A 21,788-nucleotide genomic window follows, 5' to 3' on the forward strand; every position below is an offset into this window, starting at 1 on the left:
AAAATATGCCGGAAATTCTAGACGGTGCAATTAGGCGAGCCGTTGTGTTCGGAAACAGCTTCGCCGGCGCTGAGAATGCAGAATCTCTTTATCCGTAGGGATGGTCCAATGTTAGTGGTTGCATCTGGACGAGACATTTCTGTTGCCAGCTCCATTAAACGGTTAGCTCCAGAAAATGTTTTTCTTGTTCAGGTTAAACTTTTCACTTTTTTCTTTATTGTTCATTGCAACATATATGACTTCCATGTGAATGTGATAATTGAGTGTTATTGAAGTACTTTATACATAACTTCTTAATAAGAACACTTTTTAACCTTTAGGTGAAATGATTTCTCTTAGGATTTGGTCTTTAATTGAGTCTAATGACGATTGGTAATTCATGTAGCTGACCTCACTTGTTATGTGTTTGGTTGCATGGTGAGCAACCAAAAATCACAGTATCGCTGAAAAACAGGATGCAACCCAATGTTGTTTTACTTTCACCATGAAAAAAACTATTTTTTTTTTTATCATAGTGCTGCAGCTCCAAACATTGCTATTAGTAGGATAAGGCTTTTGTTGTTGTAATCATGTAGCCAACCTCACTTTGCTTGTTGTTGCAATCCAATTCGTCTTCATTTCTCCCCCCCCCCCCACCGTTTTCTCTGAAAACGGTAATAGCAAAAGATATTGGATGTTGCTTGCTTTTGAGAAATTGTGATACCCGTTGCCGGGACAAATTTATAATGACTCACCTGTAGGCTGTAGGTTATTTTGTTTCTTTTGAGGTTTGATGTGAATGTGAATTGCCTATTTCTCTTTATTGCGTGTTTTAATGCTATGCCCTTTTCTATTACCCATGAGAATCGATTATCTTTATATGTAATTGATGAAGGTATACGTCATGTATGTTGCTGATGCCTAATACAGATACAACATCCAAGATTTCAACTGAATAGGTTTGATCTTGTGATTACTCCGCGCCATGATTATTATCTTCTGACTCCTCATGCTTAGCGACAAATATCTTGGTTTCTTCAAAGGTGGGTGACTCCATGGGAACCTCCTGGCTGCAATGTGGTAGGTACAGTTGTTGCTTGGCGGCTATTGATGTCTCTGCCTAAGAAAAACATTTTATGGTTGAAATACTATATTTTTTTATCCTTTCTTGAAGGTCACTGATTTTACATTATTACAGGTTCTCACTGTGGGAGCGCTTCATCAAGCTGATTCTGCTGCTCTTAGGGTTGCTGCTTCTGCCTGGCATGACGAGTTAGCAACTCTGCCAAAGCCCTTGCTTGTGGTTAATGTTGGGGGACCTACTGGTATTTTATTTTGCATTAAGAAACTTAGAAGTTATAATGCTTTTCCCATTATATTTAAAATTTTATTGTGTTAATTAAGATTTTCTGCTATTTGATATATGTAGAAAAATGGTGGTTATATAAAGTATAAACTTCATCTTGAAAGGTTGAAAATGTGCCTTTGTCTGGGCCCAAAATTCTCATACTGTCAGTTGGTCTTTATTTCTATGAAGTTTTGTCAATTTCTGTGGGAGAAAATAGAAATCTGGTCAATCATATTTATTTTATGTATTATTGGAAACTCCTTTCTTCCATCTGATTTATGTATCATTGCAAATTGAAGACACCTTGAAATGACTCTAACCTAATACTTAATAGCAGGAAAGAAATTGCATGCCCTACATCCAATGTTGGGCTTGTTTTAAACTTTCAAATGTTTGTATACTTCATGGATGAAAAATTAACAAAGTGTAGTAGGTCAATTTTGATTTTTGCATATATCAATACTGACTCATTTGAACCCTTGAAGGAGTTGAAAATTTAAACTTTCAAATGTTTGAATGCCTTGCACCGAATATTTTTTCCTTAAACATTTTATTCCACACATTACCTTCGGTTATATATGCAAAGTTTCTTTTTCAAGCCTTTTGTCTCACACAGCTATATACCTTCTTGATCATAAGTCTTTTTTTTATTATTTTTTGGCTGGGGGTCAGGTAATTGTCCCTGTGGTGTGGATCTTGTAAAGAAGTTAGTGGTTATGCTTCAGAATGTTCTATGGAGTTGTGGGAGTATCAGGATATCTTTCTCCAGAAGAACTCCTGAGAAGGTATGAAAGATTATGCAATTAGTAAGAATCTTTTTGCCTAAGTCATGTTTTGTTATAATCAGTTTTGGCTTCTAATCATGAGCATGCTCCTGTTTGGTCATTTGACTGCTTTGGTGTTGGCAAGTATAAATGATGTTTCCTGGGGGAATGGTGGCCTCAGTTTAGTTGTCCTCTATAACTTTCTTTTTCTGTTTTAATAAATCCATAATATCCATTTGTATTGCAGATCTCCAAAATTTTGGTTGAAGAATTTGCCTCAAATCCAAAGGTCCAAATATGGGATGGTGAAGGTACTTAGTTTCCATATTCTTAAGAGAAGAAATATACTTATCAGTCCCAGTTCCAGAGGCAGAGATTACCTAGCATTTTTTTTTTGTTACATTTAGGTTCAAATCCACATATGGGACATCTGGCCTGGGCTGATGCCTTTGTTATCACTGCTGATTCAGTTAGCATGTTGAGTGAGGCCTGCAGTACTGGGTATGTACCAAATTATCAATGGTGACAAGCGTCCATCTCACAATAATAAATAAAAAAGTTCTTGTTTCGTGTTTTCAAAGGAAATGCATAGTTTCATGACTCTCTCTCTTTTACCACAGGAAGCCTGTGTATATAATTGGAGCAGAACGGTGTACTTGGAAGTTTGCTGACTTCCAAAATTCTTTGCAGGAGCAAGGGATTGCTCGACCATTCACTGGGAATGAGAATATGAGTTGCTAACTGTGCTGTAATGTTATGTGTTGGGTTTTTTTGGGTGTGTCTAGCTTTGTGCTTCTCTTTCCCCTCTTAACTGAATGATATGGAAGTATAAATCTATTGATTATATTGCAAAGCTGATTATGTAAATTGGTTTCTTATTCCATGATACAATCCCTCAAATATACGTAGTTAACGTTAGAAGAACTTTACAAATGACCCTGTGACTTAGTGGAAATATTTGGTGACCTGCTTTTAGATTTTGGAGCAGCCTCTTCTTTGCTACCAGACCATGTGTGCCTGCCGGGCCTGTAGTTTGTTGCTGGTAGATGTTTTGTTGAACAAATATTACTTTTTGCTTACTTTTGTTTCAAAAATACAGATAACTGAAAGCTGGAGTTATCCTCCACTGAATGACACTGCAGAAGCTGCCAGTCAAGTGGTTGCTGCTCTTGCTCAGCGAGGATGGACTATCCACGCATAAAATGGTTTCCTACACCTCCCAAGATTCCCTTGGAAATGGTAAATGATACCTAATTGAATAGGAAATATTGTCCAAGGTCCACTGGCTTGTGCTTAGTTTCCGAGTGCTTGCTTCGTTCTATTGAAAAAGTCACTACTGATAGCTCTAACAAGGTTGTTGTATAGGTGGTGTGGACAATGGGCGGGTTTCACCAATTTTTGCTTGTAAGAGAATTTTGTTGTTCAGGTCTCCCCAATAATTTTTGGATCTCTCCTTTTTCTACTCACTGTTGTTGTGAGCTTTAGAATAATGTGAGCTGCATAACACTTAGGCATGCAGAACTGAGCACACATCTCAAAGCATTTATTTTTTAATTTTTTTTGTCAGCCGAGGAACTGTATCATAATGAAAAATTAATTATATAAAATGAGATAGATTTGTTCCACTTTCCGCATTATGGTAGGATAATCTATTTGTTTGTGTTGTGTAACAAAAGTAAGTTATAACTTACAGCTTACTTTTGGTACATTAACAAAAGCAAATAGATTGATTATCAATCATAGCATAGATATAATTACTTATTAGATCCCAAAAAATGAAAGTTAAACGAATATGCTTTAAAGAAAAGGAAAGCAGGCAAAATAATTAGTCTACAAATATAAATTTTTTGACTTGAAAATGTCTACTTCAATACTATCTTGGTATGCATTGGGCAGGTTTCCTAATTCCCTATGTTACGTGTATCAAACTTTACAGTTAATTTGTTCATCCCAAACCTTTTTTTCCCAATATTTCATCATTAGAACTTGATTGGTTTAATATTAATTTAACATACAATAATTTTTTTTAGATGAAATTTTTATAATGACTATCTTGTGTATCATTTTTCCCAATATATATGACTAGAATAGAATGTTTCTAGCGTGAATCGCTTGGTCACGTGGTTCACTGCACACCACTTTTTTTTTACCATTGGATGAATCTACATGATACAGGCTTAATATACACTTATCTCATCATATTACTACTCCATAGTCCTAGGGTGTGCAGAAAACTTTTTGGGTGTTATGGGTCGAATCGGTTTGTAACCGAAACAGAAACTGAATATGAACAGCACTATTGTTTATAGTTTTCATCCAAATCATTTTTTAATTAAAAAAAAAGCAATTTGAAAACTTGTCTATAATCAGTTCAGAATTATTTTTTTAAAACTGAATTTTGTAAAACAGTTCGGTTAATTAAATTTAAAATCAAATCAATTAAAATGAAATTATCTAGCTCAAATTGAATAACATTGATATGTTTTTTAGTACATGAATAACATTGGGCTATTTGAATCCAAGTATTTTTAAACCCGAACCAACTTGATGGGAGCCCACCCCTATATATATAAAAGAAATTAGTTGCCAAAATTTCTTGCAAATCCAACCATAGATTATATGTATTTATAATTGAGAAAAAAATTATGCACTAACAATCTTATATTATTTTTTATATAGAGGAAACAATCTTTTAAGTTTATTAAATTTTATAGTAATTACCTAAAGAATCATATAATTTTATAATTTGATGGTACTATAAAAACTTTCTTGCATTGGCATAGCTATTAAACTCTTTGTAATTTGAGAGTCATTGTTCATAATTTTATTTAACGAGTACTCGATTTGGGTGGGTTCGAAGTTTGAGTATAGATAGGTTCTTTGCTTGGAGTGAGTGCGAGTCAATTTTTGGTTTCTTGCGTTAGTCTTGGAAGAAACAAACACACCAGTCAAAAATCAAAATCTCGAGTTCTTGGAGGGTTTGAGCGAGCTAGTTAGTGTGAGAAAATAATTGAAATGTCTCAGACGAAGAAATTGACGCCGAATCTGGATCAGCAGAGCACGAAGGTGCTGAATCTCACGGTGCTCCAGCGAATCGATCCGTTCATCGAAGAGATTCTCTTCACCGCCGCGCATGTCTCCTTCTACGACTTCAACATCGAAAGCAACCAGTGGGTTCGTTCTTTTCTTTCTTTCTCTTCGCTTCTTCCCACTTTCTTCTCTCATCTTCTGTTTTACTCGTTCTAGAGTCGCAAGGATGTTGAAGGATCTCTCTTCGTTGTCAAGAGGTGAGGTGATCGACAACACTCTCTCTTCTTCTGCTTCTTCTTCTTCTCTCTCTCTCTCTCTCTCTCTCTCTCTCTCTCTCTCTCTCTCTCTTTATATATATATATATATATCCGTTGTATGCATTGATGCATTCATATGCACTTGGATCGTTCATCGATTTTACTGTTCTTGTTCAGGAATTCACAACCACGGTTTCAGTTCATCGTCATGAATCGACGGAATACAGGTTCAGATTTGTACTTTTTTATTAAATTATTATTATTATTGCGAAAATTAGTCTTACTAGATGAAAATGAAAAAAAGGTTTAGGGGCTAATTATTACTAATTATTTGTGGTTGTGGTAAGTAACGTGCACTTTTTGGCAATGCTAAATTTATTCATAGTTTAATTTCTCTGTAAAATTTTCTACACTTTCAATTAATCAGATATAGGTTATGGTTGGTGTGACTTTTAATGTAATAGAAGTCAATAAACATACATATGTAGCAATTTGTGATTGAATGATAACCCAAAATTCCCTTACATTGTCCTTACACCTTAAGTGCATAGACTATTTAGTATTTACTCATTTATTATTGCCACATTTCTGAATCTGTGCTATCTATTCACTACTTTAACAGCTATCTTTCTGATCTTTGTCCTGACAGATAACCTAGTGGAGAATCTATTGGATTTTGAGTATGAACTTAAAAAGCCGTACCTGTTGTATCGGAATGCTGCTCAAGAAGTTAACGGAATATGGTTTTACAATCCAGATGAATGTGAAGAAGTTGCAAATCTCTTTAACAGGTATGGTAATTTATTAATTTTCTCCACTCAAGTTATTCATAGTGTTTTTCTTTGCTTGTTTATGCTGAAACTTTTAGTTACAACTTACAAGATGCTAATTTATTATCAATCTGGTCTAAACTGTGAGGACCTCTTTTTTTCTGGTTAGTAATATACTCCGTGAAATTGAGATGCAGGATGCTTATCTGCTAGTTGTATAAATCTTCATAATTTTCCAAATTCAATTTACAGGATACTTAATGCATACCCAAAGACTGCTCCAACTACAGTACTGCCTGTTAACATAAGGTAAGGATTTTTGTAAATTTTATATAATATGAAGTTGTCTCTATTTATATCTCTTTGAATCCTAGTTATCATTATCAATCACATTTGTATCACAGTAGAGTGTCACAATCTTTGGCAACTATGAATTTCAGATTGTGGACCATTTTTTTGCATTTGCGGCAGCTTAATGCCCCCCCCCCCCCCCCCCCCAAAATGGTATATGGTATATATTATTTAACTTGAGTGGCCATCCTCCTATATTGATTTTGGGGTTGGCCGCTCTGCATACTATGGTGTGCTTCCTATATGTTAATTACTTCCACTTAATGATCACTCCTAGTTAGATTTATGAAAGTTGAATATCTAATGCCTGATGTTTTTATATATTATAGTGAGTCTGAGGAACTTCAGCCAGTGTCAATTATCCCGGAAAGCCCTCTAGAGTCGTCTTCAGCTACTGCTTCTGCAATTGATGCTGTTGAAGATCCTGCAAATACAAACTTCTTAAGCGTACGTAATGTTGTTGCATGTCAATTTTATCTGCTTTTTGGTGAATACTTCTGCAATGTGACGTTGTTGCACTCTTTATTATATGATGTATGTGGCTTTAGAATTTTTTTAATTCAATTGTTGCAGACATTGAAGGTTACTGGAAATTATGCTTCCAATATGGAAAATTTTAGACAGCATTCTGCAACTGTCACTTCTGCTCCTAGTGGTTTATTCTCTACTGCACCTGCTGTGCAAATTCCATCTGCCTCTCATTCAACTTCATCGATATCAGGCTTCCCTCTTGACTCTCTTGAAACAGCCAAGAGTGGCAATCAAATCATTAATCTTGTTAAGCCTTCCACGTTTTTTGCATCGACGTCTTCATCTTCACTGTTAGTTCCACCTATTTCTTCATCTGTGCAACCTAGTGCAGCTGTTCAACATTCCCTGAATCTGCCACGCCAATATGGCACTCCAGTACTTCAACCCTTCCCTCCCCCTAACCCTCCTCTTTCTCTTACCCCTATTTCAAGCTCCACTCCAAATAGACCTGTATTCAGCAGGGATAATGTCCGTGATGCACTTTTATCATTGGTTCAGGTATTTCATGATTTTGCCATCTTTGTTTTAGTTCCCTTATGTGTGTTGACCATTATTAATTTAATTGTATTTTTAAGTTGTCATTCAATTACTTTTAGTTTGGGGGTTGGGTGGGTTAAAATAAAGGGAGATCTTCCCCACGGAAGAAAGTCTAGTTTGACCCATAGCTATTATATAGTTAATGAATATTTAGCTATTACACTGGAAGTATGCCACCTAATTATCTATCCAAATTATTAATATTGAGGTTTTGAAAAAGATTGTGAATAATTGGAAAAGGGAGAAACTTTAACATAAGTTTTTCAGTATGCTACTTTAGAATTTTCATGTTTAGGATTTCAATATAAATTGAATCTCTAGTCTACAAGAAAACTGAAGTAACAAAATATGATTTGCTTTATCTTTTTTATCCAATGCTTGCTTTATTTAAATGCCTCTCTTCTTGTTAAATTGTTGTCTTCTAATGGAATTTTCCTGTGCCAGGAGGATCAATTCATTGACATGATGTTCCAGGCATTACTGAAGGTGAGTCATTCATGAGTAATCAAACACTGAAGGTTGGATGGAAACTGCATATAAAGTTAGTTCTGTATATTGTAGTTACACACCGTCACATCTAACAGGAGGTGTAACCTAGTATAGACATCCGTCCGTCTTTAGCTTTAGCCACAACTTTGCACGATACATCTGTAATGGCCAATTCCACAATATACTAACAAATCATATGGTGCATTAATACACTATGATCTTCACCACTGACTTTATGTGTGTATACGTGAACTAGTTATAAGAGAAAACAATGGCAAAAAGAATGATCTTAATCACTATGTTGATATAACGATTGCTCCACGTTTACGCACAAAAAACTAATGGTGAAGCTTCTGTGTATTCTTACACTGCAACTCTGTTGTGTATTGTAGAAATAGCCGTCTGTATCTTCACAATGATAAAAGTGTTTCGATGTCAGTGTCGCCTTATTACCCTTTGTTGTCTGTACTTTGTGGTTTTAAATACAATCATGGTTCTGTCGATTGTGTCTTTGCATTAAGTTGGACAAGTCCTCTATCGACCAATGAAGATGCATACAATCTCATGCTTAGCATGCAGTTAGATATAAATAAATAAATAATTCAATTTCAATTTAGTCCTTAAATTTGCCTATTTTGAAATTTTTAAGTGCGAGAAAGTTTGTTTCTCTGGAGTGCCAGACACATTGTTTTATAGTGTGTTTGAAAACCTTTAATGGACGTTCATTCAAAAGCTTGCTCTCACATACTTCTCCGTTTTAATGATCTTGGAATTTGTGTTGCCAATAAATCAAACACACACCTCCATTTGTTATGAGCTGGAGCAGGAACTTTTGTTTATTTGTGAGCAAGGGCATAGGATTCAGCTTGAAAAGCAAATTAATGAACAAAAATAATCATTAATGCTTTGTTTTGATGTGAGGAGAGAATAAATAGAAAAAAAAATTGTTATTGCTTAGAATAAGAAAAAGGGAGGTACATAAAAACATTAAAATGATTAGTTTTCTTTCTTTTTGTTCATTTGAAAAGAAGGTAGGAGGGAAAATAAAAAAAGTAGACATTTTGAATAATTTTTATATCCTTTTTATGATGGCTTAAAATGCAATCAATCAATTTAGCATGTAACAGAAGTCAAGTAGCAGTGAGGCTGAGACCAAAACCAAACAAATACTAAAATGATAGTCTTTTGTATGTGTATAATTTATTTTAAACTACATATCATGGAACATCTCTTCAATTATATTTTTTATATATTATTTGTATGAGTATTAAAATAATCCAATCTTAAATCATTTTTTCAATAAGGTTATATTTTGAATTTAATTAAAAAAATGTTCAATCAATAAATTTAGTTTATCAATAAATTTCAAGCCAAAGTCGTTAAAATGAACTTTTTTAAAAAACTTATTTCAATAAATTTTAAAATTACATTTATAAATAAATCTATAATTTTTATTATAAAATATTATAAATCCCTATGTAATTTTTTTATTAATAAATAATGAAGTTTCTTTTTTACAGCAAATACTTAATTAAGTTATTCGTCGAAATATGAGTAATGCAAGGTAGTGTGCTAGGTATGGCAGAAAAGGCCACTTTTGGTTTGGGCTTTGGGTGTATGTTGATCCCGTTTAATTGAATTCCATGGCTGCCGTCAGAAAAATAATCGAGGCCAATAGAAATAAAATCTTGTCTCTTTTCGACGGGGAATTGCTTACATATGCACTCTCTCTTTCTGTTTTTATTTTCCATTGAAGAAACCACTGTATGTTTTGTTCCTCCACAAAGCAAAATTAAGGAAATCAATTTCCTCACCTGTGTAATTAATTTTTGTTGTTTAATGTCCTTTTTGTTCTTGTTAACGAAATTATATAACTTTGTTGTTTCCTGCTCTGAATGATAAGCTTCTTGACACTGTGTGAACAATAGGGTAAACTTAAAACTTGTACAAAAATAAAATAACAAGAAGTTAAAATAATTAATTTTTTATGCATAAGCTTATTTGTGGAAGCTGAAGCTCTCTTGTCTACCCTCTTTGAAAGTTGATTTTAACTTATGTCTATGCTAATTTTAACTCACTGCAGAAACTCATTTTACCTTCTTATTTTCTTCTCTTATAACTGTTTATTGAAAAGTTATCCAAATAGAAAATCTCTTTGTTTATGATTATCGCCTTTATCGGACATAACTGCTTACACTCTGGAAAACATAATTTTGAACCTGAAAATAGAAAAATGGTAGAGGTTTTTATTTTTTATTTTTTCATCAACTGAGCTTGCCCTAAGGTTAAGTGTTGTGTCTTGCATAATCTTTTATGCCCATCAATGGGAAAATCACATTTCTCCTTTCATTATCAAAATTATTAACCTTTGAAAAGCATTTCTGTTATAATTTCATTATCAAAATTATTCACCTTTGCTTCTCAAACTTGGGACTCACCTGTTCTTTGTTGAGTTAGAACTGAGGACTAATAACAGAAATTTTTTGCAGACATTAAATGGACGTGTTATCTTTGTTGATTATCCAAAGCCCAATATCAACACTCGTGGTGAAATTCCAATTGCCATAGGACCTCCTGAACCAACACCAACACCAGATACTCGATTTTCCCTCTGACTATAATGATATATAATGTTTATTAAAATGTACTTGAGCAAGAGATATGTTGGAAAATAACATCAATCTTTCTTTCATCAGCTCTTGCTCGTCGCATATGTAAAATTGAGTTTTTTTATTAGGATTATAGATGCATTATGCACACAACAATTAGAAGCATTGCTCAGCACAAGTGGAGAATTTTGTGGTTGTTTGTTAGCAGAAGGATAAACTGTCATAGTATAGGGTGTTTGTGCCAAGAGCCTAAGAGTAAGAAGTTACACAAGCCCGAATTATGACAACTAAATGCTGGTTGTTCAGGCCACATCTTTGTGGCAAAAATTCTGACTCAACTATTTTTTTTCCATAAATTGTCCGTGTAAATAAAAAGTATTATACCAATAAAAAAACATAAATAATCGGTGTAGTAAAAGGTATTTTAAAGTAGGATTAAATAAGTTTCAAGTCTTTGATGAATTTTAAATTGAGTTATAGTCCCTTTAAAAATTGTCATTTTTAGTCTCCGATTATTTTTATTGCTAAATAATTAGTCCCTGAGAGTCACTAAAAATGGGCAACAATTTAATCTCACAAGGACTAAATGATATTCAATCACATTTCTTATTTCTTAGAGACTGAAAACTAATATATATATATATATATATATATATATATATATATATATATATATATATATATATATATATTTTTTTTTTTTATTATTTTTTTTTTTTATTTATTTATTTTTTTTTGTTAAGGAAGAGATTGAAAATACGAAATGAGTTTTTTGTCCTTCAATATATATTAATAATTACTAGTTTACTACAAGGTATTAATCACTGAAAAACTGTAATGTAAACATTAAACTATTTCTTCAGTGAACGAAGAAAATGAAAATACTAAATGTATTAAGTATTTTAATTTTTTTTTCTTTCTTTCAATGCATATTAATATTTTAGTTTGTAAAGTACAGACTAAATGTTTTTTATATTATTAAAATTAATAATATATAAATTACTTATATATAAATTATATTTTAAATTTAATTATAATAAACCATTTAAATTGTGATATAAAGTTATTTTAAACTATTGATAATTTCTATTAATGAAAAAATAGACAGACCAAGAGTGTCATTTTTCTGTGCATTCTAATTTATTATATAGATATAAATATGAATATTTTAAGAGTTTGATTTCGATTGAATGTAGCAATAATATTTTTTACATTGTTAATTAATTCAATATCAACTTAGATATTTCATTTAAAATATATATTATAAAAAATAATCATACCGTAGATGACAATCCATTATTGGAGGACTCTATAAAACTTTTATATTATTGATATATTCTAACTAAATTCATAATTTTATTTTAATCATATGTGAAAATTAATTTTCATCTACTCAATGTATTAATTTAGCATGTTTTCTATACACTGCTCAAGTATTTTTGAATTTGAATACAATTTTTATATAAAAATTAAAGAAGCATTGTATAGTTATTTTGAAATTAAAATAAAATGTATAAAATAAAAGTTAACTAGAATAATAAATATTGTATTATTAATAATATATATTAAATTTATTAATAAAAGCTTAAAGAGATAAAATTCAATAGGTGAGATGGTTATGAAAATAAATTATTAAAGTGAAAACACATCACTTTTATCGATATAATATGTTAAAATTTAAATACTTAAATTTAAATTAAAAATTTTATTTGAAAGGAATAATAAATAAAAAAAATGCTGAGTGTATAGAATAAGTTCTTATGACTCTTAAAAATATTTTTATTCAAGAAAAATGCGAGTAGAGTAATAGAACTAAAGCTAAATGATTCAGATCTATATTTCCAATTGAAAAAAAGTCACGCGCTCTCAACCACTGAGCTAAGACGGCTACTTGTAATTTATGCAAATTGTTTATAAATTTGACTTAATACTTTTCTACCCTTTTTTGCTACATCAAAACTATCATAGAATCAATTACCTCACCATCATCGAAAATGACAGAGTATTTAATTTGGTCATATAATAAAATAATCTATATTAAAAAAATAAGGTAACATTTTATTTTTTTAATGTTTTACGTTTTTTAAATCATTACCATTTGTTAAAATTCATTAATCTATTTTTGATACATTTAAATATAACTAATCCAATGATTTTGTACTTTATTTTCCTCTATGGATACATGAATCTTCTTAGAGAAATAATGTTATTCTAATTAAACATGTGCAATATAATAAGATTAATTCTTCTAGTGAGAATTTGTTGCCTAACACGTACTTTGACTAAATAAAAGTAATAATGTCAAATGTAAGATTAAAAGCATCAAAAGTGAATTCTAAGGTACACCATCATTCTCTCTGCCTCCTGGATAAGTATTCGTATATCATTTTATTATACAAAAGGAATAATGTAAACGTAAACAGTGATTATATATTAACACTTTATTACTCTAAACATTTTATTAATACTCATAATTTTTGTCTATCTTTATCTCCCTATTATATCTTATATACATTTATCTTTCTCTTCTCTCTTTATTTGTCTACTAGAATTATTTGATCAGTGTGTACCTTTTTTTTATATATAAAAAAAGGCAAACTATATTAATAAACAAATAGAGTACAAGATGTATCCTACTAAGAAAATACAGCATTCTCTGTCCAAAAAAAAAATAAAAAAATACAGCATTCAACAAAAACACCCTGAATCAACTTCTATACTATTACTACCCAACAAGCGGCACTGCTGCTTAGAGATTAGAGAAACCGCATGCCAATTAATAGCACCTAAATTCACCTAAATTTGAGTATGTGCCTAACATTTTGGAAAATCAAAAGTGAGTTTTTAAGGTACATTACGTACAAGTACAACTCTAATGTAAGAAACTTGATAATTAAATACAAGTAAACTTGACAGCGTGAATGACATGTAAAAATGTCCATATATTATCATTCTTTCAGAATATATAAAATGAATTAAAAAGATAGATAAAAAATGAAAAATATAATTAAAAAAAGATACATAAATGTTTCGGTCACATATAACTTCAGAAAATCGATCTAAAAATTGTTTATCGCTGGACCATTTGAATGTGTGTTTTTCATTTTTGCTTAGTATTGGACGTTAAACCCTTGTGTTAGGAGACAATTACTCACTTTGTGGGAGAATCCCAAACATAATTTTGTCCTTTATTACTGTTCTCAACTATCAAATTTGTCACCTTGGTATTAGGTTGATAACCAAATATAATGAATTAATGATATATAGTCGAGAAACTCGGTACCAAGTTGACAAATACCCGATCGACCTCAAGCATTCTGATTATGGTGCTCAGCCATAACCAGGGAAGGAAGCATGCATGGCTTGAAAAAAGTTGAACTGGATGGAAACTGGACCTCCTCCTCCTTCACTGGTGCATGGCAAATTGAGAAATTCAAGAGGGCTTAAAGCTTTCAACTTCCAATCCATTTGAGAATTTATAGATCTGCAAATGTACCTCGTTATTCTTATGTTTTTTTTGGAGTATTGCAAAAGGTTTATGAACACGGAGGACGTGTTGCCACTGAGTTGAATAGCCAAAACATTTTTCATGAAGGTAGTCAGATTTACTTTCTCAATAGTTTTAGGCAACGCATTAAATCTAACGTAACTTGTCTATAAATTTATAAATGATGAAAATAAAAAGGTGAAATAAATTATATATTTTGTGTAAATTAAAATGAACTAAAGTTGATCTTAAAATTTTAATTTTTTACTAAAAGAAAATAAAATAAATGTTTTTTTATAAATAAAAACCAATTATGTTGATTTTAAAATTTTAATTGATTTTATCTCTTTATTTTTTCTATAAATATTGATAAAGAAATTTATCTAAGCAACCTAAATCATTCAATATAATATTAAATATAACGTGGGTTGCATGCACCCCAAGTAAAGTCACCGTCTACCCAAGTTTCAAATTTATTACTTATTTACTATTCAATGACAAATAAAGTGTCGCGTTGGCGTTGGGACATCTAGGCCTCTGTTTGTTTCCTTTAACAAACTTGAGTTGTACAATTCATTAAATCTCGAAACAAAGTTTGAACCCCGAAACCCAAGAATGGAGTGCACTTGATTCTTATACTTTCCAGCGTTTAAAAATACTCGTCCTAGCTTCTAAATTGTACTGTACAGATCCACAGGGACGACCACCACGATCACACATTGTTCTTAGTAGATAACATGGACAGTTACCAATTCGATTGTTATTCTCAATTATTAATGGAAAAAGAGCAACAGAAGTAGAAGTAAGTGACATTCATCCATTACACACATCCTTTACATACATTCACTTAAGCATCGAGATTCCTTTTCTGATTGTTAAAAGTAGTGTAATTCAAATGTAATTGTCCAATTTTGTTAGTTTGTGAAATGCATTAGAGGTTAGCCATAATAATTGAGTTGTTAATTAACTATGGTTAAACTTTACTTAGTATATAAAAACAACGTGTAAACCCTTGTCATGTGTGTGTGATTTTTTTGGCACTTAATTCCTGTTTTCCAGAAGTTGCTATTTTTTTATTATTCACTCTATTTCTCCCTTGTTCAATCTTTTCCAAAATACTACCAAGAAATCTTGATCCTTTCCAACAATTGACACCAAAGCTATACGATCCATGGCGGCGTACGACAGTGAACAATGGCGATGTTGAAGAACAACAACCAAATCCTAGCGAAACTACCAATCTTTGATGGAACCAACTATGAGGGGTGGACGGTGCAAATGAAGGTGGTATTCAGATATCAAAGACGTGCTTGATCCTTTTCAATAGTGATAGTACACCCAGTCATTGGAGAAGGAACTTGGCTAAGGAAGAAGATCACTTAAAAACATCTAACATAATTCATATTTTTTATATCAGTAACAAACCCACTTGAAAAATGTTATCGTGCACAAAATTCACGACAGCCATGTTCATGTTTCGTGATGGAAGATTAGCAAAAGAAAAACAAAACAATAATAGTATTTTTTTTTATCACTATCACTATATAAAACAAAAGATTCAGTGATGATGCCAAAATATTTGCAGCTGGTAGAAGAACCCATTCACTATTCATTACTGTTTTAAATAAATAAACTAGTATGCGACATTACAGCATCGACTGACACTTAGTTTGTTAAATTAATTTTGTACAATTTTTCCGTGTTGTGTTTATTGAATTTGAAGTGATAGTGTATATTGATTCAGAAGAGAAAGAGTGTAGAAAAAGCCGCAAAGGACAAAAGCGCGAGAGGCACGCAGAGCATATCCAACCTCCTCTCATCTCTTTCTTTTTTATCTTTTCTCTCCATCTTTCTCTTTATGAATTCCAAGTATCTATTCCTCCCTTCTTCCTCCTTTCCGTCCTTCAGTAATGTTCCCCTTATACCCTCCAATGCCCGCTGCAAAATCCCCAAACTGTCCCTACCATTCAGGAACATTCCATCCATGTCCTCCATCTGCAGACACGCTTCCCTCACCTGCATCTCACCCCCGAAAGTCACAGTCACGCTGCACAGCGCCACCTCCACCGCCGTCCCCCTCTCCCCTCCGCCCACCACCGTCGCGAACCGCGCCTTCACCTCCCCGCTCAGCCAGTGCCGCTCCACCGACACCACTCTCCCACTCGACACATTCACCGCACGCTTTCCATTCGGATCCACCACTATCCAACTCAACCTCAAATCCTCGCCCAGAATCTCACACGCTTCCTCGCTCCGTGGATACTCCATCGCCGTCGCCACTGCCTCCTTCTGATCAAGAACATCGATTCGAAACGGCGAGCACCGGAACCAGTCGGACTCCGTCTCCGTCTCCACCACTCTCGACAGCACCGCCCGCCGCCGGTGGAAGATGTCCACAGCGGAAATCAGCTCCGGTGCGCGCGAAGAAGAACCTTCGCGCGCCGCGGCGAACGAAGGGAACGAGTCGGAGAAAAAGGACAGAGACGCGCGTGGGAACGTGGACATGACGTGGCGGACGCGTGGCGAGCTCGTGGAGGGCCACGTGGAGTGGCAAATGTTCTCCCAGAGAGGCTCGCGCGCTGAGAGAGCGTGGAGTTGGGAGCACGTGCTGGCGACGGAGGCGAGCGACGGGCCGTCCAGGCACGTGAGGATGTGGGTTTGAATTATGTCGGGATGCACGGCGGTGATGGTGGTGGCTCCGCCTGCTTCGTCAGTAGAGGTGGTGGCCGTGTTATCGATGCAAGCCATAGTGTGCTTAGCTTGAAGCCTTGAAGTGGCAGATTTTGGTTGCCACTTCTTATATATAGAGAAGGACAATCGGTAATAAGAAGGACGATTGAGGAGTCAAAATCAGATTTCAAATGCCCCTTCCATTCCATTTTGAGTTATTTACAATACTACCCTACTACCACCGTTGACTGCACTAGCCATCAACACGGTGAGACTGACTTTACTTATGGCCCATTCGGTATTTTTCTATTTGCTCTGCTGAGCTCACACGCTTGCTAAAATCATATAAAAAAAACAAAACATGAACAGTGATTCATATAAAAAATAAATAAACATGAACCATGCTCATGTTGTGATATAATGTAAAGTGGACAGTGGTCCCGATTAGAGTACCAAATTCCTTCGTATTTTAATTTTTGTTTTGTTGGTGGATTTGTATTTTTTATTGACAATGATTAGAGATTTAATGCGTATTTAGATTATTGATTTATTTTATGAAAATGAATCTTTTTTTAAAAAAAAAAAAATTGAACAGACTATCGATCAAGTATTTAATTTGAGGTGACTTATAGGATTATGCATATCCTGAAAATAGAGAGACGACATATTTTCATGGGAATGCGATATGCGTTGCCGTTGTCTAATGCATATAAAAAGCTTTAAAAACTGAAAGATGGGGATAGGTTACGCTACGCATTTCCATCCCCATGTTAATGTCATTGTCACATCCCATTACCTGCCTGCGCAAGCGTCAAGCTTAAAAATTAAAATGTTTGCCTAAAACGTAAATAGAGTTGGTGATTAAAATATGTTTAACTAACTGATTCGACGATTCTTCCTTTTGGTTTAATGGAATTTATATACTAAGAAGTCTTGTTAGATAGAATTTTTTTCCAACCAATTTTTTATTGTTAATACGATAAATAAGTATTACTACTACAAAGAGTATTACATACTTAATTATGAAATACAAAGAGTATTACATACTTATGAAATATTGTTTATTGTTTGTTGAATTTTGTGAATTGCTTAAAAGTAAGAAACTTTAAATTTGAGAGTCTAAAAGTTTTATAAAACTCTTTTGATGAAAAAAAATATGAATGAAAAATCTTAATGAATTGAATTGGGTTCATGAATCTAAAAAATAAGAAGAATTCTTAATTTCTCTCAATATCTTTTTCAATGTTTAATATGTTTTAATTAAGATTGAATAGTTGGATATTATCCAAATTTAATTTTTAGTGGAAATAATTTTTTGTCAAACTTTAGTTACACTCAGGATTAATCAAGGTCTCTTTCCTAATGAATAAAATTTACTCAACACATCTTGAATATGAAATAAATTATGTTGAAAGAAAAATAACCACTTTGAGTGTGTTTATCTTATCTTACTTTTTGTAATTAAAAAAATTTAAATATATCATTGATCTTTAATAAATATTTGATTTTTATGTTTGTTATCTAATAAATTTTTTATTTGCGTTGAATCTTTAATAAAATTAATAAGATTTTTATTTTTGATCCTTGATATTTTTTTTAATTTTTGATAAATTAGTAAATTTTGTGTTTGTTTTATAATAAATTAACAAATTTTATTTCAGTTCAGACTAATAACAAATGGAAAAAAATTATTTATAAGAGACTAAAAATAAGTGTAAAAACAAAAAAAAACAAAAATTCATTAAGGAAAAAAATCAAATATTTATTAAAAATAAGAATTATGTACAGGTGTCGGTGAGCCACATGGTGAGGTGCATCCTCGATCCAACAATGATCTAAAACAGAATAAGCTAAACTATAATGTTCATGCGCTACCCTATCGTGTTAGAAAATTTGTGCACGAGGCTCACGATTTTTATGATGCTATACACGCAAACAATAAAATAAGAGAAAAAATAATGTGAATAGAAACTTCCATCTGAGTTCTGACTTGCTGCTCAAATTCGTTCAGCTAATCAAATTACAATACATTAATTATATATAGCTGTGAGTCTAATGCTTATGTAATTTTACTTCTTATTTAGCTTAATGCATTTTGGTTGTTTTTTTTTTATATATATTTGTATAATTTTAATTCTCATATATTTTAATTGAATGGTTTTTATTCCGAAAGTTTATTATATGTTAAAACTGAGTCTCGATCTACATTAGTCTCGCATCTAAATAATAACAGAATTTTCTAACACGAGTCGTCTTTTACTTAATTAACAACTTGATGTGTAAGTAATTTTTTTTTTGCTGATTGTGATGTGTAAGTAATTAATGATAATGAAACAATATTTGACATATCAGAAACTAAAAAAAATAGAAACTAAATTAGTGAGTTAATTCACCTTTTTGCACACGGTCTGTTAATTAAGAAGCAGTTTATATCTGTAAAATGTTTTCATATTAATATTTAATTATAAAATGACATATATATTAAATTTATTACTACACATATTCTGTAGGTAATAGATAAAAAAATATTTTAATTTATTTCATCTTAAACAAATATTAAAATAAGTATTTATTAAAAATTAAATACATAACCTTAAAAAAATTTTAATAATAATTTATTGAAACAAAATAAATATTAATAATATATGTGCAAAATATAAAGATAAATAAGTTTTCTTTGAGTGGAATGGCTTCACTCATACTGTTTTTATTTCTTATCATGTGAGCGTTTATTGATTTAAAAACAATTAATATATTTTAATTATTTAAAAAAATGAATAATAAACCATTTAGAAAGAGATGTAAATCTCACATGTCTAAAGATGCTGCCTCACATCATATACCACCGATAAAACTTTGAGTCATCATTTAAAAATTCACATGTACATTTTCACATTTCTCATATTACCCTTCACAATGAGAAAGACTTGTTAACTCCGTTATGTTTTCTGGAAGACAGCCGCCAAGTTTCATGGACGCGTCAACGGTGCCATCAGATCTATGAAGGGTAACATGTGGATTTTTAAATGACGTGCTCATGTTTTGTTCGTGGGACAAAAGAAATGAGATAGGATATTGGGAAATGTGATCACCATCCTTTAGAAAGTATAACTAATAAAATGTGCATTTGATTTCACATTTCAAATGTCATATTCAGAAGTTAAATACGATCCTTCCATTATCAACGATTCTTTTTATAATATTTTTTTTCTGTTGGAAACTGAAAACTATTATAAAACAAATGTATTTTTGGGTACATAAACAAATATTGTAGTTATTTTATTTTCAAAAATAAAAATAATTTTTAAAATTAGTTATTAAATTGTTGGTAGGAGGCTGGAGGAGGGTGGGTATAAAATTGACTATTCTACTATTTTTTTTTAACTATTGTGTGATTTTCAAAAAACAATACCAGAACAGCTAAAAAATGAACACCAGATAAGGGTGAGAAATGAACAACAGAGAAAGGTGGGTATCTGCTGTGTCTGTGCCACTTGTTTGTGTTTTCCATGTTACTATTTATACGGATAAGGCCAACGACTAACTATAACTATACGTCACAGTGACCTTTCGTTTCTTTCTTTCTTCCAATCTTTCCTTTCTTTTTTTTTCTCTTGCGGCTTGTCTCCAATTTTCAAACTGCTCTTTACATGGCGCTCAGATTGCACGCACCACCACAGCTTTGTCTCGTTTAGGTGATCAAATTCAATTCTCTATTTTTCTTTCCATTTCCGATCGAATCTTCGCCTTCTATATTGTACCTATTAATTTCTCTTTCATCTTGTTCGTTCAAGAAGCTCTGGTTCCGACCGAGTGTGGATAGATATTATCTTGACTTTAATTAGAATGTAAACTTTGTTGCTTTGTTTCTGATGAATAATTGGAACTGAAGAAGCATTTCAAGCATTTTATTCGTTAGGTTGCGTTCACCTAAACTGGTTGACTATATGGATATGAACTTATCAAGATTAAGGGGCCAACTAAAGTTGCCTACACTACCAGCCTCATCCTGAGATTTTTTGTGCTGTGGGCGAACTGAAAAATTATACCTGCGTGATTATTTGAATTTTATTTTATTTTTTTCATTTTTTATGACAAAATCATTGATAATTTATTCATAATCAAGATTTTTAAATAATCATATTCAATAGAAATCAAAGCAAGTTTATTTAATTTATCTTGTCTCTTAGTTTCAAATAGAACTTTAACAAATAAATTAGCTTATTTTAGTACATGCAATAGTAGCAATAATAATTAATATTATTTTATTAGTTGTACACGCATTAAAAAATAATTAAATATTTTAAATAACTAAAATAATAAAGTTTAATTTTTATTTATTGTTGAAGTTTGAATCATAACTATTTTAATTTTTTATTCAAAAACTTTGGTTACATAACTTTATTAATACTAATAAAAATGGAAGACAATAATAAACATATACACTTTTTTTTTATGTTCAACATTGAATTGTCAGTTAAGTTCTCCGAATTATAGAAATTTTGTTGATAAGTAAAAATATCCCTATTAATGGACTAATTACTGGTTTTCCTATAAGAAATATATTGAAAACTATTTTATTTTTTATATGATTTTAATTTTTTTAATATTTATATAAATTATATAAAATAAAATTGGTACCCCTCTAAAAATAAACCCTTGGGCGGTTGCTCACATTGACCGTCCTAAGGGCTACCATTGCTACGGGCATTACACAAAAATTAAGAAAATATTAATTATTCTAAATGCAAGGGAAAAAAAGTCTGAATAGGATTAAATTGCCATTTTCTTGAGTTGAGAGTATATGTTATTAATAAATGCATTCTCGAAGATAGAAGGATAAAACGAAAAAAGATAATAGATGCTTTTGAGAAATAGTTTCTTTGAACTAGTTTTCTTTCCTTTTGAATTTATTTCATTCCTTTTGAGCTGAATTCTTGCATAGTATTCTTTATCTATGTATATA

General features: G+C 31.9%; 2 protein-coding genes and 1 pseudogene across 2 annotated transcripts; 2 read left to right on the forward strand and 1 right to left on the reverse strand.

Moving 5' to 3' along the window:
* The first annotated feature begins 10 nt into the window (after nucleotides 1-10).
* Nucleotides 11-3,667, forward strand: LOC114399152 (annotated as a pseudogene).
* A 1,217-nt stretch (nucleotides 3,668-4,884) lies between these two features.
* On the forward strand, nucleotides 4,885-8,672 carry LOC114400605 (mRNA-decapping enzyme-like protein). Its single transcript, XM_028363132.1, has 8 exons — nucleotides 4,885-5,265; nucleotides 5,338-5,378; nucleotides 5,556-5,605; nucleotides 6,028-6,169; nucleotides 6,401-6,457; nucleotides 6,829-6,946; nucleotides 7,073-7,528; nucleotides 8,012-8,672. Exons 1-8 carry the CDS (start codon nucleotides 5,107-5,109, stop codon nucleotides 8,066-8,068), a joined length of 1,080 nt encoding a protein of 359 aa, XP_028218933.1. The 5' UTR covers nucleotides 4,885-5,106; the 3' UTR covers nucleotides 8,069-8,672.
* Nucleotides 8,673-13,973: 5,301 nt separating this feature from the next.
* LOC114398868 (probable F-box protein At2g36090) lies at nucleotides 13,974-16,900 on the reverse strand. The gene is made up of 2 exons (XM_028360980.1): nucleotides 16,078-16,900; nucleotides 13,974-14,074 (listed from the first exon to the last, which is right to left on the reverse strand). Exons 1-2 carry the CDS (start codon nucleotides 16,898-16,900, stop codon nucleotides 13,974-13,976), a joined length of 924 nt encoding a protein of 307 aa, XP_028216781.1.
* Between the last annotated feature and the right edge of the window lie 4,888 nt (nucleotides 16,901-21,788).

The sequence above is a fragment of the Glycine soja genome, chromosome 19 (assembly GCF_004193775.1).
Source record: "Glycine soja cultivar W05 chromosome 19, ASM419377v2, whole genome shotgun sequence".
NCBI classification, from domain to species: Eukaryota; Viridiplantae; Streptophyta; class Magnoliopsida; order Fabales; family Fabaceae; genus Glycine; species Glycine soja.

What these genes read in the sequence shown, in the direction of transcription:
- LOC114400605 (XM_028363132.1), top strand. Translation starts at nt 5,107, where the DNA reads ATGTCTCAGACGAAGAAATTGACGCCGAATCTGGATCAGCAGAGCACG. An exon ending in ACATCGAAAGCAACCAGTGG is followed by an intron (nt 5,266 to 5,337) that starts GTTCGTTCTTTT and finishes TACTCGTTCTAG; the next exon opens with AGTCGCAAGGATGTTGAAGG. An exon ending in TCTCTCTTCGTTGTCAAGAG is followed by an intron (nt 5,379 to 5,555) that starts GTGAGGTGATCG and finishes GTTCTTGTTCAG; the next exon opens with GAATTCACAACCACGGTTTC.
- LOC114398868 (XM_028360980.1), bottom strand. Translation starts at nt 16,900, where the DNA reads ATGGCTTGCATCGATAACACGGCCACCACCTCTACTGACGAAGCAGGC. An exon ending in TTTGCAGCGGGCATTGGAGG is followed by an intron (nt 14,075 to 16,077) that starts GTATAAGGGGAA and finishes GCCATGCACCAG; the next exon opens with TGAAGGAGGAGGAGGTCCAG.